Here is a 22,837-nt window from a genome sequence, read left to right as displayed (position 1 = left end):
CAAAACTGGAGAAACTTAACTAAGCAATTTCAACCTACCCAGAGACTAGCTAAACAAATTATTCTGCAATGCCCAGATTGCCAGCTCACAGGCATATCCCCTCTTTCAACACGTGTTAACCCTAGAGGGTTCTAGTCCTCTAGGACTATGGCAGTTATGGCAAACAGATGTTACATCCCTAAATTTGGAAAACTTAAGATATGTACATGTGTCCATTGATAACAACACTCATCTAATTAGTGTACATGCTCTTCCTGGAGAGTCCACCCAATATGTCACTAAACATCTTCATTTAACTTTTGCATTTATGGGGCAACCCACAAAATTAAAACTGATAATGGTCCACTTATGCCAGCTCACAATTTCAACAATTTTGTCACACATGGAATACCCAACATTCCACAAGCATCTCATATAACCGCCAATGACAGGCCATAATAGAACGTGCCCACTCCACCCTTAAAAATATGCTCAAAAAAAGGGGGAGTATGAGTAAGGACCCTGCAACACTACTAGCACAAGCCTTATTTACCCTTAATTTTTAAAATTTAGATAAATTTCAATCAGCTGTGGAAAAGCACTTTGCTAAAACCTCTCAAGACAAACCCTGCAATTTTATGGAAAGATGTAAACAGTAATGAATGGTGTGGTACAAATTAACTACTAACATGGGGAAGAGGATATGATTGTGTTCACACCCCCTCAGGTCCTCTTTGGATTCCAGCATGACACATCAAACTATACCATGACTAGACCCAACCTGGTACCAGAAATGAAGAAAAGGATCCTATAGGACCCGCAGCCCCAGACATTACCTGGGGGATGCTGAAAAAGACAACTCAAGAGGCTGAACAAATCCTGCTCCAGACACACACATCATTCACTCCAGATAATGTGTTCCTTGCTATGCTTTATTAACCTTTTTTAAGTTCTCTCACTCTGCCTGAATGTGGTACCTGCTACACTCAAACACCCACTTCCCAGCTTCTAACAGTGTGACTGCTTGGCTAAGAGAGATTATCACACACCCAGTGGGGTTCCTTAGTAACAGTACACATGGAACTAAATTCCATAGGGATTGGAAAAGAATGTTGCTAATTACACTCATGTTTGTCTTATGTTATTTACTAATTCTAGGATTCAAAGCCGGAATACGAGCAGTGTCCAGCATGCCTGACCTGTTGCTGCACACATCTGTACTCTTCAATCAACAAAGCCTGATGCAAAATAACAGAAAAGGGGGAAATATAAGAGTTCAGTCAGGGTGGTGGGAAAAATTGTAAAATAGACGCAAACCTTCTTGGAAGGTTGGTAGGTTTTGCAAAAGCCTCAGGATAGGGTTATGGCTGAAGGCAGACTAATCCTCTTACCTTGAGTTAATAGCTTAAAGTACATACAAATGAGGGAGTTTATCTAAATGGCTTGTTTACTCATGTGGTCCTAAGACCAACCTTTGATCATCAAGGGTGCATGATTGCTCTCTACTCAGGGGTTCAGCAAAATTAATTACCCTCTAGTGGCATTTACTTGAGACCTTTGTCATTTAATCTGTACTAAATAAATGCAAACTTCACTAGCTTATTGAGGCCGATGCTGCAGACTCTGGCAGTAGAGCCCTTTAGCCAAACTGACAAGCAAAATATCTGTGTCTGTGTACGTCTTTCATCTGTCACTGGGTCAGCGTCTGTAGGACAGACCCAGTGTATAAACACTTATGAAACTGATTACAGATTATCAAAAGATATGAAGCTAAAAAGACAGAATTTAAGGGAGAAATAGACAATTCTACAATAATAGTGGAGAATTCAATGGCTACTCTCAATAATTAATAGGGTCACCATGTAAAAGATAATTAAGGAAACAGAGGACTTAATACAATAAACCAACTAGATCTAACAGACATACACAGAACATACTATGCAACAACAATTGCATGCACATTCTTAAAAGCATGTGGGACATTTTCCAGGATAGACTATATGTTAGGCCACAAATTAAATCTCAATAGAGGAAGGACGTATGTCATATAAATTATCTTTTCTGATCACAATGGTTAAAGTTGAAAATCAATAACAGAACTAAAACCAGAAAATTTATAAATCTGTGGAAACTAAACACTCTTTTTAACAACCAAAGGATCAAGGAATAAATTATAATGGAAAGTAGAAAAATACTTAGAGACAAATAAAAATGAAAATACAACACACACCAAAATGTACGAGATGCAGTGAAAGCAGTGCTGAGGGGGAAATTCATAGCCATAAATGCTTATGTTAAAAAATAAGAAATCTCAAATTCAATAAGTTAACTACAACTTAATAAGCTAAAAAAAGAAGAAAGAACAATCTAAACCCAAATTAGAGAGGACATTGATGAAAACAAAGTTGGTTGTTTGAAAAATTCAACAACATTGACAAATCTTTAGTTAGATGTATTAAGTAAAATAAAAAGAAGACTCAACTGAACTTAGTTGATGATATTGTAAATAAAATAGATTTTGTAATTACTTTTTCAGATTGCTCATGCCTAGTGTGTAGAAATGCTTGTGAACATAGGGTGTTGAAGAAATTGGATATCCACATACAACAGAATGACCCAAATAGTTAGACCCTTACCTAACACCATATACAATAATTAACTAAAAATGGATTAAAAAGCTAAAATTTAAAGCTTTCAGTAGAAAACATAGGCAAAAAGGCTCACAACATAGAATTTGGCAGTTATTTCTTAGATATCGTTATGACACCAAATGCATGGGCAATAAAAGAAAAAACAGACATTACTAAAAAAAATTGTGCATCAAAAGATATTGTTAACAGAGTAAAAAGACAACTCAGAATGGAAGAAAAGATTTGCCAAATCATATATCTGATAAGAGATTAATAATCAGATTATATAGATAACTCCTAAGATTAAACAAAGAAACAATCCAATTCAAAAATGGGCAAAAAATCAAATAGAAATGTCTCAAGAGAAGGTATACAAATATCCAATATATATATGAAAATCTCAAGAGAAGATACACAAATATCCAATATACACATGAAAAGATGCTGAATAACATTAATAATTAGGGAAATGCGAAACAAAACTGCAAGGCTCAAATCATCCCACAGGGCTTCTAAAGGAAAAGAGTGTTCAAAAATCCAGATGGCTAGAGCTTCTCTGGGCTTCCATGAGGAACGACCTTACACTGATTAAGATGTAAGCTTTTATGCTGTCCTATGATCAAATAACCTGCCTCACCATGATATCTTACATCTCCTTTTCCAATTTACCATAATACTCCCAAAATAACCCCTTTTATAAAGGGTCATTTTAATTGTCTGAGTTCCCTCTCAATAATATCAGGGAAGAAACAAAATTTTAACTACTTCTTACCAATGCATGAATGGCTAATATTTTCTTCGTGCTATCTCTTTAGTTCACCCAATTAAAAGCCGTGTTCGGAGATTTCAGTAGCCAGAAGCAGAGTCTGAAAGAAATGCATCTCCAATAATGGAAACTGAAGAACAAGACAATTTTTTAAGAGGAGTGATAATTTGGAGAAAGGATGTATTTTAGCACTCCACACAATATAACACAGGCATGCTTGTCAACATGCTTCATTTTTAAACTATGATAAAGGATGTTTTCTGATTGTGACTGATTATTCGTTGGATGGTATATTTTATTTGGCACAAAACAGATACCCTTTAAAGTAATGGTCCATCTTAATTGGGATATAGCTTAAAAATTCAATCTGTAAGACAGTGAAGTAGAATGTAGGAATGTGAAGCAAAAACAAAACGAATGAAATATACTTCAGCCTGGATTAGATTATTTCAATTGGAAATGATACCTTTAGGTATGGTATTTGAACAGATTATTTGAAAAATAACTACTGCTATTTTACCTGCAATTGTTAATGTGATAGTTTCTCACTGCCTTGGATGGAATGAAAGATCTCCAGTTATTTATTTCTATAACTTCTATGCAGCCAGTAAAATTGTTGACTGGTACAGGCATCTGAGAGAGAGAGGAATAGAGAAAATTTATATGATTTTCTTGAATATATTATTCTTGCTTCAAACCGGTCAGGGTTGCAATTGGATTTGGAGGCTGATTTGATTTATTCAACATATTTATAGTACAGTAATTCAAATATTTCATAAATATCAATCCAAAAAGTAATAAGATTTTTCCATATCTCGGCTATTATGAATAATGCTGCAATGAACATGGGCAAAATTATAAAGAAATTATGTTTGTGTACACACAAACACAATGTTATTCAACCTTATAAAAGACGGAAATCCTGCCATTTGTTACAACCTGGATGAAACTGAAAGATATTATGCTAAGTGAAATAAGTTAGACACAAACAAATGTAATTATCTCACTTATAGGTAGACTCTAAAAAATGAACTCAAACACACAGAAATAGAGAATAAAACTGTGGTTATAAAGCCAAGATCGGAGGCTGTGGGTGGGGAGAAAATGTGCAGATTTAGATCAAGAAATAAAAAGCATCAGATATTTAGATAAACAAATCTACAGACCTAATGTATAACATGAGGACTATAGTTAAAAATACTGCATTGTATTTGGGACTTTTGGTGAATGAATAGATTTTAGCTGCTCTTGCTACACACACATGAAAAATGGGTAACTGTGTGATAATGGACGTTAATTTGCTTCACTAGAGTTATTATTTTATTACCCATATGTATCTCATAACATCATGCGGCCCATACCTTAAATATATACAATCACATTTATTTTAAAAATTAGTAGGAAGGAATGTCACCTTATTTGTCAAGGTACTCATGCCTATATATCTTAGTACTGTACAGATTACATAGTCACTAATACTTAAAGAAAAACATACATAGTTACAGTAAAATTATCAATGAAAAAATACAAGAAAAGCTAATACACTCATCCTTCCCATCAAGGCGCTACATTTTTCCATCTTTGGCCTGTTTCTTGCAATTTCTTCTCTCAGACATCAATTACCTTGCCCTATCTGCACATATCAAAACATTAAGAAGCATTACTCTTCTAGGGATCAAAGCTAACAAAGTAACCTATAAAGACTTGTGATATTTTTTACATGCCTTTTGTGTTCTGCAGTCTGTCCTCCTTAGGAATAAGTTGGGGAAAAATGATAAAAAGATGTTAAGGGTCCAAGAACAAGAAGAGAAGTACATTGAAGAACATTCAATTTGGTGAACAAAAATAACTTAATCATTATGAGCATACAATATTATACTAGTAATTACATTTGTATCTAAAGGTATATTTATGAGAAAAAGAGAAAGTAAAAGTGAGTACAGCTCAGAATTTAATAGTTAGAAATGAGCATTCATTCAGGTTCTGTCCTCTGATAAGCTCTTAATATTACTGAAAATGTCAAGCTTAGGTGAACCAAATTATGACCAGAGAAACCACTAAACATACACACTGAAAAATATATTAGTTTTCTTAATTTTTGAATTAAAATTTTACATTATATGCATCTCAAGACTTTGTATCTTATTGAATATATTATAAGTAATTAATAGAATAAGGCCTTTGTCTTGTTTAGAAATTTCAGGATTAATGTATTTCACTTTTTAAATCACAGTTCAGAACCTTTGAAAGTTTGTTATAGGCTCAAATGTACTGTAAAGACTCTCACCTAGTAATACTCTGTCAAATGTCAAAAACGACTAGAAAAAAATGTCAAAAACTAGAAAAAACGACTAGAAAAAAATGTCAAAAACGAACTAGAAAATAAAACAATATTTCACACAGTAAATTTACAAACAAGTCAAGTAGATTCCAAAGAAACTATTTAATAGAAACATTTGGCTTTTATGTGCTGCAGTTGGGAAAGTACTGATTTGCCATTGTTAAAGTTTCTTTGAGCTTTATTAATCTTTAAGTTTTAGATTTAATTCTTATTTTTATTGCACTTATACATTAACTTAGTTTTTTAAATTTAAAAATAAAGTTTATGTCTATGTCTCCTGAAATATTATAGTTTACTATTAAAACATAAAATGGTCTTATAAAAATGCTTTTGATTATAATAGTGAATATTCAAATTTAAATCTGACATAGTTCAGCAATGGCATAAAAGTATGTTTACACTGCAGTACATATTTTTCTCTGTTAAGATCCTTATTATTCATAGGGATAAAAAAAGGAGAAAGTGATAATGTTTAATATAAACACACTAGAGAGCTATGAAAAATGTTCTAAAAAGAAATGATTCTATGATAACTCTATTGAGATACTTCTCAGAATTCTGTAATTCAATTTCATTCACATATTATGAATTTCAAATGCATATTAATTTATTCACCTTGGGCTTTGAAAAATGACAAGAGAAAATTTCCCAGCCATTAGCCTTTACATTTGAGTAAATTCAAAATTTCTTCATTTCTTATGTTTTAATAGACTGACCACTCTCTAGTTCTATTACACATTATCTTTTTGCAGTACTGTTAGGAATAGTTATTTAGCTTGCAAATAAATTCCCACGTTTTTTCACTTTAAATACACAAACAACCTTGTAAAATGTGAGCAAAGGACAGGAACAGACACTTTTCAAAAGAAGACAGACATGTGGCCAATAATCATGTTTAAAAAAAAAAAAACAACAAAAAAAAACAAAACTCAGCCAGGCACAGTAGCTCATGCCTGTAATGCCAGCACTTTGGGAGGTTGAGGTTCTTGGATCACGAGGTCAAGAGATCAAGACCATCCTGGCCAACATGGTGAAACCCTGTCTCAACTAAAAATGTAGAACTTAGCTGGTCATGGTGGTGCACACCTGTAGTCCCAGCTACTTGGGAGGCTGAGGCAGGAGACTTGCTTAAACCTGGGAGGCAGAGGTTGCAGTGAACCGAGATCGTGCCACTGCCCTCCAGCCTGGCAACAGAGCAAGACTCCATTAAAATAAATAAATAAAAAAAACCCAAAAACCTCAACATCACTGATCAAATGCAAATCAAAACCACAATGAGATACCATCTCACATCAGTCCAAACAGCTATTACTAAAATGTAAAACAAACAAAAAAACAGATGCTGCTGGCAAGGTTGTGGAGAAAAAGGAACGCTTATACACCATTGGTGGGTGTGTAAATTAGTCCAGCCATCGTGGATGGCAATGTAGCAATTCCTCAAAGACTTAAAGACTGAAATACCATTCGACCCAGCAATCCCATCACTGGGTACATACCCAAAGGAATACAAATCATTCTATAATGAAGACACATATATATACACAACACTATTCACAATAGCAAAGACATGGAATCAACCAAAATATCCATCAATAATAAACTGGATAAAGAAAATGTGGTACATAGACACAATGGAATACTACACAGCCACAAAAAGAACAAAAACATGTCTATTGCAGGGACATGGATGGAACTGGAGGCCATTATCCTTAGGAAACTAACACAGAAAAAGAAAATAAAATACCACATGTTCTCACTTAGAAGTGGAAGCTAAAGGATGAGTATAGCTGGATACATAGAGGTGAACAATATGCATTAGGTCTATTGCCTATTGGAGGGTGGAGGGTGGGAGAAGGGAGAGGATGAGGAAAAGTAACTAAAATGTACTAGGTTTAATATATGAGTGATGAAATAATCTGTACACCACCACCCCAGGACACCAGTTTACCTATAAACAAACCTGTACATGTACCCCTGAAATTAAAAGTTAAAAAAAAAAAAAACATAGTTTAAAAAGGTGAAAAAAAGAAAGAGAGAAAGGGAACTGAGCATATGAGCGACCAAAATGGGAAGATTAGACTGAATTTTTTGTTTTTTGCATATTTTAAATGCTGGAACCACCTTGAATTTATCATTTATATAAAAAGTGTAATTTAAAAACTCAAAAATCAAAAGAACAAATTTTCCATAAGGCTAAATGTATTCAATCTTTATTTCAAAGGTTCTTGTTTTTATAATATGATGGTGACAGTTGATAGTAGATACTGTTTTTGGTTTTTATTTTAGTTCTTAAAAATAATAAAGTATATATTAACATTTCATTTTGTAAAACATAAGTGAAACCTGAACTCAAACACTGAGCCTTAAACTCTAAAGCACATGGTTTTTAGAGCATTTCTAGTGTTGGGAAACCTTTTTTCCTTGAATTTGTGTTTATAATAATCAGGTTAATCAGGTTTCTGGTACAGGATGATTAAAAGTAATAGAAGGGAAACAAACATACATAATTCATATGATAATTTGTAATGTAAAATATATATAATAGATTAAAGACAAGAAATAATTATGTGCATTAGATTGTAAGAATGGTACCATTGCATGGTATCTTCATTTAAAAAATTGCAGTCCCATGTGCTGCTGTGATTTCTCAAATGTAGTTCTTATTATTAATCCAGGACAAATAACTCCTGGTTATTTCTAAACAATGTAAAATGGCAATGTAGTATGCCAAATCATAGCACGAGGAATATAATTCATGGTATTGAGCAGTAATAATAAATACAGAATTCTCAAGCTCGCTGGCTGGCTGAATAGGAACAGCTCCGGTGTGCAGCTCCCAGTGAGAGCAATGCAGAAGGCAGGTGGTTTCTGCATTTCCAAATGAGGTACCTAGTTCATCTCATTGGGACTGGTTGGACAGTGGGTACAGCCCACGGAGGGCAAGCCAAAGCAGGATGGGGCATCACCTCACCGGGGACGTGCAAGTGGTCAGGAGATTTCCCTCCCCTAGCCAAGGGCAACCATGAGAGACTGTATCGGGAGGAAGGTGCACTCCAGCTTAGATACTGTCCTTTTTCCCACAGTCTTCATAACCGGCAGACCGGGAGACTCCCTGTGGTGCCTATGCCCAGGGCCCTGGGTTTCAAGCACAAAACTGGGCAGCCTTTTGGGAAGACACCGAGCTAGCTGCAGAAGCATTTTTTTTTTTTTTTAAATACCTCAATCGTACCTGGAATGCCAGCAAGAGAACCTTTCATTCCCCTGGAAAAGGGGCTGAAACCAGGGAGCCAAGTTGTCTGACTCACCAGGTCCCACCACAACGGAGTCCAGCAAGCTAAGATCCAGTGGCCTGAAATTCCTGCTGACAGCACAGCCGTCTGAGGTCAACCTAGGACTCTCGAGCTTGGTGAGGGGAAGGGCATAAGCCATTACTGAAGCTTGAGTAGGTGGTTTTACCCTCACAGTTTAAACAAAGCCGCTGGGAAGTTGGAACTGGGTGGAGCCCACTGCAGCTCAGCAAGGGTGTTGTGGCCAGACTGCATCTCTAGACTCCTTCTCTTTGGGCAGGGCATCTCTGAAAAAAGGGTATCAGCCCCAGTCCGGGACTTATAGATAAAATCCCCATCTCCCTGGGACAGAGCAATTGGGAGAAAGGGTGGCTGTGGGGGCAGCTTCAGCAGGCTTAAATATCCCTGCCTGACTAAAGAGAGCAGCAAATCTCCCAGCATATCATTTGAGCTCTGCTAAGTGACAGATTGCTCCTCAAGTTGGTCCCTGACCCCCATGTATCCTCACTAGGAGACACTTCCCAGTAGGGGTTGACAGACACCTCATACAGGAGAGCTCTGGCTGGCATCTAGCTGGTGCCCCTCTGGGACAAAGCTTCCAGAGGAAGGAATAGACAGAAATCTTTGCTGTTCTGCAGCCTCTGCTGGTGATACCAAAGAAAACAGGGTCTGGAGTGGACCTCCAGCAAACTCCAGCAGACTGGTAGCAGAGGGGACTGACTGTCAGAAGGAAAACTAACAAACAGAAAGTAATAACTCAACATTAACAAAAAGGATATCCACTCAGAGACCCCATCTGAAGGTCACCAACATCAAATACCAAAGGTAGATAAATCCATGAAGATGGGGAGAAACCAGTGCAAAAGGGCTGAAAATTCCAAAAAACAGAACACCTCTTCTCCAAAGGATCACAACTCCTTGCCAGCAAGGGAACAAAACTGGATGAACAATGAGTTTGATGAATTGAAAGAAGTAGGCTTCAGAAGGTGGGTAATAACAAACTCCTCTGAGCTAAAGGAGCATGTCTTAACACAATGCAAGGAAGCTAAGAATCTTGAAAAAGGGTTAAATGAATTGCTAACTAGAATAACCAGTTTAGAGAAGAACATAAATGACCTGATAGAGCTGAAAAACACAGCACGAAAACTTCACAAAGCATACACAAGTTTCAATAGCCAAATTGATCAAGCAGAAGAAAGGATATCAGAGATTGAAGATCAACTGAATGAAATAAAGCAAGAAGAGAAGATTAGAGAAAAAAAAAATGAAAAGAAATGAACAAAGTCTCCAAGAACTATGGTACTATGTGAAAAGACAAAATGCAGGTTTGATTGGTGTACCTGAAAATGACGGGGAGAACAGAATCAAGTTGGAAAACACTCTGCATGATATTATCCAGGAGAACTTCCCCAACCTAGCCAGGCAGGCCAACATTCACATTCAGGTAATGCAGAGAACACCAGAAAGATACTACATGAGAAGAGCAACTTCAAGACACATAATTGTCAGATTCACCAAAGTTGAAATGAAGGAAAAAATATTAAGGGCAGCCAGAGAGAAAGGTCAGGTTACCCACAAAGGGAAGCCCATCAGACTAATGATGGATCTCTCAGCAGAAACCCTGCAAGCCAGAAGAGAGTGGGGGCCAATATTCAAAATTCTTAAAGGAAACAATTTTCAATCGAGAATTTCATATCCAGCCAAACTAAGCTTCACAAGTGAAGGAGAAATAAATTTCGTTACAATCAAGCAAATGCTGAGAGATTTTGTCACCACCAAGCCTGCCACACAAGATCTCCTGAAGGAAGCACTAAACATGGAAAGGAACAACCGGTACCAGTCACTGCAAAAACATACCAAATTATAAAGACTATGGACGTTATGAAGAAACAGCGTCAACTAAGGGGCAAAATAACCACTTAGCATCATAATCACAGGATCAAATTCACACATAATAGCATTAACCTTAAATGTAAATGGGCTAAATTAAGACACAGGCTGGCAATTTGGATAAAGAGTCAAGACCCGTCAGTGTGCTGTATCAGGAGACCCATCTCACGTGCAGACACACATAGGCTCAAAATAAAGGGATGTAGGAAGATTTACCAAGCCAAAAAAAAAAAAAAAAAAAAAAAGCAAAGCGGGTGTTACAATCCTAGTTTCTGATAAAACACACTTTAAACCAACAAAGACCAAAAAAGACAAAGGAAGGCATTACATAATGGTAAAGGGTTTAATGCAACAAGAAGAGATAACTATCCTAAATACATATGCAACCAATACAGGAGCACCCAGATTCATAAAGCAAGTTCTTAGAGACCTACAAAGAGACTTAGACTCCCACATAATAACAGTGGGAGACTTTAATACCCTACTGTCAATATTAGATCAATGAGACAGAAAATTAACAAGGATATCAAGGACTTGAACTCAGCTCTGGACCAAGCGGACCTAATAGATATCTACAGAACTCTCCACCCCAAATCAACAGAATTCACATTCTTCTCAGCACCACATCACACTTACTCTAAAATTGACCACATAATTGGAAGTAAAATACTCCTCAGTAAATGCAAATGAATAAAAATCATAACAGTCTCTCAAACCACGGTGCAATCAAATTAGAACTCAGGATTAAGAAACACACTCAAAACTGCACAACTAAAAGAAACCGTACAACCTGCTCCTGAATGACTACTGGGAAATAACAAAATTAAGGCACAAATAAAGATGTTCTTTGAAACCAATGAGAACAAGACACAATGTACCAGAATCTCTGGGACAGAATTAAAGCAGTGTGTAGAGGAAAACTTACAGCACTAAATGCCCACAGCAGAAAGTAGGAAAGATCTAAAATTGACAGCCTAATATCATAATTAAAATAACTCGAGAAGCAAGAGCAAACAAATTCAAAGGCTAGCAAAAACAAGAAATAGCTAAGATCAGAGCAGAACTGAAGGAGAGAGAAACATGAAAAACCTTTCAAAAAAATCAATGAATCAAGGAGCTGTTTTTTTGAAAAGATCAACAAACTAGATAGATGGCTAGCCAGACTAATAAAGAAGAAAAGAGAGAAGAATCAAATAGACACAATAAAAAATGATAAAGGGGATATCACCACCTATCTCACAGAAATACAAACTACCATCAGAGAATACTATAAACTCCTCTACACAAGTAAACTAGAAAATCTAGAAGTAGTGAATAAATTTCTGAACACATACACGCTCCTAAGAATAAACAAGGAAGAAGTAAAATCCCTGAATAGACCAATAACAAGTTCTGAAATTGAGGCAGTAATTAATTGCCTACCAACCAAAAGAAGTGCAGGACCAGATGGATTCACAGCCAAATTCTACCAGAGGTACAAAGAGGAACTGGTACCATTCCTTCTGAAACTATTCCAAACAATGGGACAAAAAAGGGAAACCTCCCTAATTCATTTTATGAGGTCAGCATCTTTCTGATACCAAAACCTGGCAGAGACACATACACAAAAAGAACATTTCAGGCCAATATCCCTGATGAACATCAATGAGAAAATCCTCAATAAAATACTGGCAAACCAAATCCAGCAGCACATCAAAAAGCTTATCTACCATGATCAAGTCGGCTTCATCCCTGGGATGCAAGGCTGGTTCAACATATGCAAATTAATAAATGTAATCCATCACATAAACAGAACCATCGACAAAAACCACATGATTATCTCAATAGATGCAGAAAAGACCTTCAACAAAATTCAAAAGCCCTTCATGCTAAAAACTCTCAATAAACTAGGTACTGACAGAACATATCTCAAAATAATAAGAGCTTAATGACAAAATTTACAGCTAATATGGTACTAAATGGGCAAAAACTGGAAACATTCCCTTTGAGAACCGGCACAAGACAAGGATGCCCTCTCTCACCACACCTATTCAACATAGTATTGGAAGTGCTGGCCCGGGCAATGAGGTAAGAGAAAGAAATACAGGGTATTCAATTAAGAAAAGAGGGAGTCAAATTATCTCTGTTTGCAGATGACATGATTGTATATTTAGAAAACCCCATTGTCTTAGCTCCAAATCTCCTGAAGCTGATAAACAACTTCAGCAATGTCTCAGGATGCAATATCAATGTGCGAAAATCACAAGCATTCGTATACACTAATAACAGACAAACTGTCAAATCATGACTGAACTCTGATTCACAATTGCTACAAAGAGAATAAAATACCTAGGAATATAATTTACAAGGGATATGAAGGACCTCTTCAAGGAGAACTACCAAGCACTGCTCAAGGAAATAAGAGAGGACACAAACAAATGGAAAAACATTCCATGCTCATGGATAGGAAGAAACAATATCCTGAAAACGGCCATACTGCCCAAAGTAATTTATAGATTTATTTCTATCCCCATCAAGCTACCATTGAGTTTCTTCACAGAATTGGAAAAAAACTACTTTAAATTTCATGTGGAACCAAAAAAGATCCCACATAGCCTAGACAATCCTAAGCAAAAAGAACAAAACTGGAGGCATCACACTACCTGACTTCAAAGTAAACTACAAGGCTACAGTAATGAAAACAGTGTGGTACTGGTACCAAAACAGATATATAGACCAATGAAACAGAACAGAGACCTCAGAAATACCACCGCACATCTATAACCATCTAATCTTTGACAAACCTGACAAAAACAAGCAATGGGGAAAGTATTCCCTATTTAATAAATGGTATTGGGAAAACTGGCTGCCTATACGCAGGAAGGTGAAACTGGATCCTCTCCTTACACCTTATACAAAAATTAATTCAAGATGGATTAAAGACTTAAATGTAAGGTCTAAATCCAAGAAACTGTAGAAGAAAATCTAAGTAATACCATTCAGGACATAGGCATGGCAAAAACTTCATTACTCAAACACCAAAAGCAATGGCAACAAAAGTCAAAATAGACAAATGGGATCTAATTAAATTAAAGAGCTTCTGCACAGTAAAATAAACCATCATCAGAGTGAACAGGCAACCTACAGAATGAGATAAAAAATTTAAAAATCTATCCATCTGACAAAGGACTAACATTCAGAATCTACAAAGAACTTAAATTTATAAGAAAAAAAAAACATCAAAAAGTGGGCACAGGATATGAGCAGACAGTTCTCAAAAGAAGACATTTATTGCAGCTACCAAACATATGAAAAAACTCATCCTCACTGGTCGTTAGAGAAATGCAAATCAAAATCACAATGAGATACCATCTCACATCAGTTAGAACTACGATCATTAAAATGTCAGGAAACAACAGATGCTGGAGAGGATGTGAAAAAATAGGAACACTTTTACATTGTTGTTGGGAGTGTAAATTAGTTCAACCACTGTGGAAGACAATGTAGCAATTCCTCAAGGATCCAGAACTAGATATACCATTTGACCCAGCAATTCCATTACTGGGTATATAACCAAAAGATTATAAATAATTCTACTATAGAGACACATGCACACGTATGTTTATTGCAGCACTATTTACAATAGCAAAGACTTGGAACCAACCTAAATGCCCATCTATGATAGACTGGATAAAGAAAACATGGCACATGTACACTATGGAATACTATGCAGCCATGAAAAGGATGAGTTCATGGCTTTTGTAGGGACATGGATCAAGCTGGAAACCATCATTCTCAGCGAACTAACACAAGAACAGAAAACCAAAAACCACATATTCTCACTGACAAGTGGGAGTTGAACAATGAGAACACGTGGATACAGGGAGGGGAATATCACACACCAGGGCTTGTCAGGGCACGGTGGGGGGCTAGGGGAGGAATAGCACTGGGAGAAATATCTAATGTTGATGATAGGTGAATGGGTGCAGCAAACCACTATGGCATGTGTATACCTATGTAACAAATCTGCTTGTTCTGTACATGTACCCCAGAACTTAGATTATAATAAAAAAAAAAAGAATTCTCACTTTTTTCATTTCAAACCTGTTGTCTTACATTTATAAATATATCTTCAGTATGTTACCTTTTATTCTACCTCTGTATTAGTAGAACAATATTTAATTCACTCTCTGGCATTTAATGACTTTAGCTTTCATTCCTTTAAAGAAAGTTGAAGTCAGTGGATTATCCATACTGTATGAGCAGTTTCCATATTAATTATAAATAGTAGTTACACAAAGTTTAGACAGAGGGCCTTCGATGTGATAGTATAGACTGCTGTATACAATATTCCAGATTTACAACTGAACAATTTTAAACACGAATACATCACATTTTTTTTTTTAAATCATGTGTCTAAATGTATGATGCTATGAAAATACATGAAAGTATGAGCAGTTTCCATCTTTTTATCCTCTTGACATATTAGACACAATTAGTTAAAGAATATCTAAATTCTTGGTTAACCTGCTATTAAGGAACAATTTTTTTTTGGAGTTGAAATGCCTTCTCCAACCAAATTTTTATTTTTATGTATTTATTTTAAATTTTATTTTAGAATTTATTTTTGCACATGTGTGATTTATTTAAAAAATTATTTTTTATTTTATAGATAAATAATAGGTATAGATATTTGTGGGGTATATGAGATATTTTGATACAGACTTACAATGTGTAATGATCACATCAGGGTAAATGGGGTATTCAGCACCTCAAGCAATCATCATTTCTTTGTCTTATAAGCATTCCAGTTTTACACCTTCAGTTAATCTAAAAGATACAACCAATTATTGCTGAATTATAGTCACCCTGTTTTACTATCAAATACTAGATCTTATTCATTGTATCTAATTATATTTTTGTACCTATTAACCTTTCTTTTTACTTTTGAATCAGTAAAGTTCTTTCTCTTTGTATTGTTATTGCCACTTCTGTTTTTTAATGGTAGTCTTTGCTGTGTACTGTAACTGATTTAGCCCAATTTAAGTGACTTTTTAGGCAAATAGACTTTGAAAACCAATAAAGTTGGTTGGGAATCAATTAAGAAATAATCAATTGGTATTACAAAAACAACTTCAATCGTTTCATCTTTATTGTAGATTTATTATTTATTTGTTTTTGAAATCTATCTTTTTAGGTACCTATCTTATTAATAATTTGGTAAAAGTTTTAGAAATGTAAAAAATTGAGATTCTTAAAGCTAGCAATACCAATTGATTAAATCAATGGTTTTCATCCTGTGTTATCTGAGGAACCTATGTTTTCTGAGAGAACTTCGTTTAGCAGGAGGAGAACAATTGTGAATAGGGCTTCTGCTCCCATGTCATAAGGAACCATTTTGCTTGTACATGCTCTCCATATTGGCTTTCTGCATCAGATTTTTTTAAAAACAAAGTTCTATTGAAAAACTATATCTTATATTAGGCTAAACCTTGTATGAGAGAAAAATTTCTGAAGATATGTGTGTGCCTCTGTGTGTGTGTGTGTGTGGGTGTGTGTGTGGGGGGGAGTGTTTAAATACAGGTAATTTCAGATAGATGGATGGATGCATGGATGGATGGATGGATGGATGGATGGATGGATGGATGGATGGATGGATGGACAGACAGACAGACAGAGATTTCCACTTAAATTACAGAGAATATTCCAATTAAGCTGCCACAAGACCTTTCTTCCCTGCTGCTGCTGCTGCTGCTGCTGCTGTTGTGATGTTTTCTTTTCTCAGTTTTCCTCATTATTGTGCCTCATCCCCACCCGGCACTCTTAATTTGTCTTGCAGTTCCAAGTTATTACTTGGTATCATTTTCCTGACACCTGAAGAGCTTCCTTTAACACATCTTATAATATAGATCTAATTAAAGCACATTTCCTTAGGTTATTTTTTGGCCTAAAAATGTCATTAATTCATACTATTTTTAGTAACATTTTTGTTGGATTTGGAGTTCTGTGTTGAAGGGTTTGTTTTTTTTTTAAGTTGGCACTTAAAAGATATTGTTCCATTGTCTTGTGCTTTGCATTGTTTCTGACGAGAAGTCAGTGATACATTTTTTATTAGGTTTTATTAAGATTATAAGATATGTTGTTTGACATTTTTCTTCAAATCTGGACAATTTTCTTATTATTTTTTCAAATAGTTATTCTGTTCTTATTTATCTCTCCATCTTTTGGAACTCCAATTACTTGCAATTTTTATCTGTTTAGGTCATGGAGTCTATAGGTTATTGAGTCTCTGCTCATTTTTTCCCCACCATTTTATAGCTTTCTTTCAGCATAGTTTCTACTCCTGTCAAGTTTAATGGTCTTTATTCTGCAGTGTGTAATATCTTGTTAAACAAACATAGTTGAGATATTATATTTTAATCTTTAGATGTTCTACGTTTCACTTTATTAGTTGACTTTCTGTTGATTATTTCTATACTAGATTCTTCTTTTTTAGTTTCCAGTTTTCTCATATTTTTATTTCAGTCCTTAGCCAAATTAATAACAATTTTACAGTCCTTTTATGCTGATCATATAATCTCTATGATTTCTTTCCTTACTGGTTTACCTTGAGTCATTTTTATCCTGACTATTGGTCAGTTTCCCACAAATATTTTCCATGTTTAATCATGTTTATTGAATTTTGGACATTGTATTATTACTTTATTTTGTATTTTTCCAGATTTTTCCCTATGTTGCAATTGTTTATGTAAATAAGATATTGTAGTACTAATTACTCATTCATGGCCAAAAAACCTATATGCTTTTTTAAAAATAAATTCTACTTGGCATGTAACATGAAATAAATATGCTATTTTTAAATAAAAAATTCCACATGGCTTCTAATAATGGAATAAATAGTTTCCAGTACCAAACCCTTACTATTACCCTGATTCTCTACTCAAAAAATTTTCATACTATTTCATAAACTTATTCTGTTACTGACTTTCAAGTTTCTAAGTAATATGTTCATATTTTTGTGTATTACCTTTTAAATTTAATACATTTTTAATTGGCTTAGCGTTTATGCTTCAGTGATTGCCAGATTTTACAGATATAAATCCCTCTTTTTGTTATTCAAATACTATGAATATTTATTAATTTTTATTTTTATCTTTTAAATTTTTACAGTCTCTCCAATATAATATTTAAAATTTACTTTGTTGCTCTCCTCTGGTGAATCTACTCTTAACTGAATTCTATATGTTACTCAGACTTAGTTTATTCCTTTATTGATATATTCATTGATAATATGATCAAATTTCATTAGTACCAGCTTCAAAACGACTGGAGTATTTGAAAGCTAACAAAGTAATATAGGACTGATGTAATTAGTCCTGTACTTTTTTAGCCACTAGCTAGAAGTAGAAAGGATGTGAGTAATATTGTGGTAAGTTAATGACTTTGATAAATTACATGTGGGCCATAAAGAAGAAAAGAGAAAAATATAGAAGTAGGATATTTGATGCTATGGAGAATTATTAAATGCCTACTAAGTACTTATTAGTGTCTCATAAATCATTCCAAGGCTTGGGACCTTGGAAAATAATAGATTAAAAAAAAAAGAGAAATCTGTACGAAGTGCTGATTCTAAGGCCATACGGATGAACTTGGATGTTAATGTAGTGTTTCTGAGGTTTAGTTGTTATATAGGATAACAAAAAACTGGATGGTAATTATTTGTTGTGTATAAGGCCAACTATCACATGTTAGTCTATAAATATTTTAAATGTGGGACTTTAGCAACTTAGTGACCAAACAACTATATAAATATAGGAATATTTTAGTTCGTAAAATTTGGTGATACTTCAATCAATTTTATTTTACTTTGATATATTCACCAAGTCATATGCACTTTCTAATATTTGTGGGGTGCAAGTGGACATAGTCTACATGTAGAAGTAAAATAAAAAGTGGGTTAAGTCAAATTCCCCATACAAATATAAAATTTATACATGGATTTAACAACTATTTACTAAGCACATACTCGGTAGTAAGCACAGGTTCATCATATATAGTTATGCAAATTGTTCATTGACAAAGTTAATCTACATTTTTTCCCCAAGCTGTCTGCTCAGAAAAGATGTGCTTTAAAAAATTTGTAAACCTAGAGGATTTACTTTTTCTAATTCAAACAAAATCACCATATAGAATCTGTGGTGTTAGGTATTATTGCAATATCATATTAGTAGAAACCCAGAAAAAGTTCAGTTGGAAAAAAAAAAAAAAGGAAATAGACTGACAGATTTCTGTTTCTGCTAACAGCAGAGTAACTTGTTGGAGACCAAATCTCTTATTAAGGTGACTAGGTAGAATTCATATAAAATTATATTTACAGGCTATAGGGAACTACTATGAAGCAAGGACTTGAGGGGCCAATATCTCAGAGAGAAGGAAAGTACAAAGTGTTGATCTTGACATTTCCTCTTATATTTTGACTTTACAAGTGGCAGATGAAATTTGCAGAAGCCGAATAGGAACTTCTATAAGTTCTGTGGTTGAGGTGAAGTACTGAAACTCAGGAGCAAATAATCATTTTTTTCTGGAGGACTGGAATGACAAAATTACAGGACAACATTTGAAGCTATGTTTCTAAAGTTTTCAGGTCAGCAAGGTTTCAAAGCAGCCTAAAATTTATTCCATGGATATTTGCATCAGTGTTTTTGTTGGTTATTATTTCTTCACTGCAGAAACGGGCAAAGAATATCTTTGGACAATGGCATTAGAAAAGCATGAGCACAATTTTGTCTATTTCTTTCCAGTTTACTCTCTCAGCAAGAATATGCATGCTCTTTTCCAGACTATAATCTCTATAGCACTTACCCCTTCCTCAGACATTCACACACATCATTTCAATGCAGCTATCTGTATACTAATTTCCCATGATTTCTTTATTGTTTAACAGATTTATTGAGGTAAACTTCACATATCATATACAGTATCTATTTAAAAATACAATTCAGGGTTTTAGTATGTTCAGAGTTATTCAACCATTACTACAATTAATTTTAGAATAATTTGTCACCCCAAAAAGAAACACCTTACCTGTTCGTAGTTTGTCTCTATTATTTCTTCAATGCTGGGGAACTACTAATATTACTTTCTATCCTTATAAATTTACCTATTGTGGACATGTTATACATCCTATGTGATTGGCCTCTTTAATTTAGTATAATTTTCTTAACATTGCTCTATATTTTAACGTGTATCAGTATTTCATCCCTTTTTATTGCTGAATAACATTCCATTGCATTGATATATCATATTTCATTCATCACTTGACTCACCTTTGGGTTGTTGCCATTTTTTGGCTAGTATAAATACTCCTGCTATGATGATTCATGTACAGATTTGCATGCAGACATATTTGCATTTATTTTGAGAATTATGACTCATCCAATGAATTTTCTTTATACATTTGTGTGATATATTTGGACCAATGTTTCCAGAATATCCTGAAGTATAACTACTTCAGTATAAATCTTGAGGAGGGAGCTAGTAGCTAGGGGCTAATTCATCACACTGATTTTGAGAAATGAATGCATCAAAACTACCTTTAATTGAAAACATCCTAAATATCCATCTACAAGATCTTGCCCAAATAAACTGTTGTACAACTACACACTGTGAATTGGAAGCAGAAATATGTCCATAATGGACATACAGAGTGTGCAGTAGATGCTGTGGTATCCATCCAGATCTCCCTTTAGGAGTAAAGGATTTTCATCCACCTTTCAGCATTGGAAGTGTTGCTGGCAAGTCGACTTTACGTTTAAGCATTATTTGGGAATTACTTTAGCCCAAGAACATGGGATCATGTAAGTTTACTCCTCTTTTCTGGGGGCAGTTTGCATTAAACAATGGGCCAACAAGGGACAATAACAGCCTGAACCCATCACCCTAAATTTGACCACTCATAACGGTCAGTCCAGCTACAAACTTGAGGCATGAGCCTCAGAGCCTTTGGGACTCCTCTCTAACTCATTCTAGGAAACCAGTATCAGCCGAATACCAAAATCTGGCAAAGACATGACAAAGAAAGAAAACTTTAGGCCAATGTCCCTGATTAACATAGATGCAAGATTTCTTAACAAAATACTAAAAACTGAATCTGGCAGCACATCAAAAAGTTAATTCACCATAATGAAGTAGGCTTTTACTGGGATGCAAAGTTGGTTCAACATATGCAAATCAATAAATGTGATTCACCTCATAAACAGAATTAAAAGCAAAAGTCATATGATCACTGTGACAGATGCATAAAAAAGTTTCTCATAAAAGCCAACATCCCTTCATGATAAATACCTTCAACAAACTAGGCATTGAAGAAACATACCTCAGAATAATGATCCATTTATGACAATTCCATAGCCAACCTCATACTGAATGGGCAAAAGCTTTCCCCTTGAGAACTTGAACGAGACAAGGATGCCCCTCACATTACCCCTGTTCAACACTACTGGAAGTTTGAGCCAGAGTAATCAGGCAAGAGAAATAAATTAAGTGCATCCAAAATAGGAAAAAAAGTCAAACTATCTTTCTTCACTGTGATAGGACTCTACATTTAGAAAACCCTAAAGACCCTGCCAAAAGGCTACTGGATCTGATATACAATTTTAGCGAGATTTCAGGACACAAAATCAATGTACAAAAATCATAGCATTTCTATATATCAATAACATCCAGGCTAAGAGCCAAATCAAGAATGCAATCTTGTTTACAGTAACCACACAGAAAATGAAATATCTAGGAATACAGATAACCAAAGAGGTGAACACTGTACAAAGAGAACTATGAAACACTGATTAAAGAAATCAGAGATGACACACATAAATGGAAAAATGTTCCATGCTCATGTGTTGGAGGAATTAATATCATTGAAATGGCCATATTGCCCAAAGCAACTTTAAGATCTGATGTTATTGCTATTGAACTACCATTGTCATTCTTCACAGCATTAGAAAAAAACTTCTAGAAGAACAAACTAGGAATCTCAAGAAGACCCACAGACCCTCTGAAGGAAGTGGACTGCTCCTGCAGGACCCAGGAGATATCTCAAATATTGTGCTGGTATGCACAGCTTAGAGACCCACAGATGGTTAACATCACAGGACTCTATGCAGACAACCCCCAGTACCAGCCCAGAGCCGGGTAGTCTTGCTGTGTGGCTAGATCCAGAAGAGAGATCACAATCACTGCATCTTGGCTCACAGACAGCCACATTCATAGGAAAAGGGGGCGGCAACTGCATCAGGGGAACACCCTGTGGGACAAAAGAATCTGAAGAGCAGCCTTCAGCTCTAGACATTTCCTCTGACAGACTCTATCCAAATGAAAAGGAATCAGAAAACCAACTCTGGTAATATGACAAAACAAGACTCTTTAACACCCCCTGAAAGTCACACTCGCTCACCAGAAATAGATCCAACCTAAGAAGAAATCTCTAATTTACCTGAAAAAGAATTCAGGAGGTTAGTTATTAAGCTAATCAGGGAGGCACCAGAGAAAGGCAAAGCCCAGTGCAGGGAAATCCAAAAAAATAGTACAAGATGTGAAGGGATAAATATTCAGGGAAATAGATACCATAAAGAAAAAACAATCAAACCTTCAGGAAACACTGGACACACTTACAAAAACGCAAAATTCTCTGTAAAGTCTCAGCAATATAACTGAACAAGTAGAAGAAAGAATTTCAGAACTTGAAGACAAGGTCTTTGAACTAACCTAATCTAAAAAAGACAAATAAAAAATTAGGAAAATATGAAAAGTCTCCAAAAGGCTGGGATTATGTTAAATGACCAAACCTAAGAATAATCGATATTCTTGAGGAAGAAATCTAAAAGTTTGGAAAACATATTTGGGGGAATAATCAAGGAAAACTTCTCCAGCCTTATTACAGACCTAGACATCCAAATACAAGAAGCAC

General features: G+C 35.1%; 1 protein-coding gene across 1 annotated transcript in view; it reads right to left on the bottom strand.

Annotated features, from left to right (window-relative positions):
• The window catches only part of LOC135970468 (protein eyes shut homolog), a 162,851-nt gene that overhangs the window by 9,683 nt on the left and 130,331 nt on the right, over positions 1-22,837 (bottom strand). The window contains exon 5 of the mRNA XM_065543110.1: positions 3,896-4,008. Within this exon, the coding sequence (XP_065399182.1) occupies positions 3,896-4,008 (113 nt within the window). The remainder of the gene's footprint in view (positions 1-3,895; positions 4,009-22,837) is intronic.

This window comes from Macaca fascicularis, chromosome 4, assembly GCF_037993035.2.
Source record: "Macaca fascicularis isolate 582-1 chromosome 4, T2T-MFA8v1.1".
NCBI classification, from domain to species: domain Eukaryota; kingdom Metazoa; phylum Chordata; class Mammalia; order Primates; family Cercopithecidae; genus Macaca; species Macaca fascicularis.
Note: the sequence above shows the minus strand (reverse complement) of the source record. Positions and strands in the feature narration are given on the sequence as shown.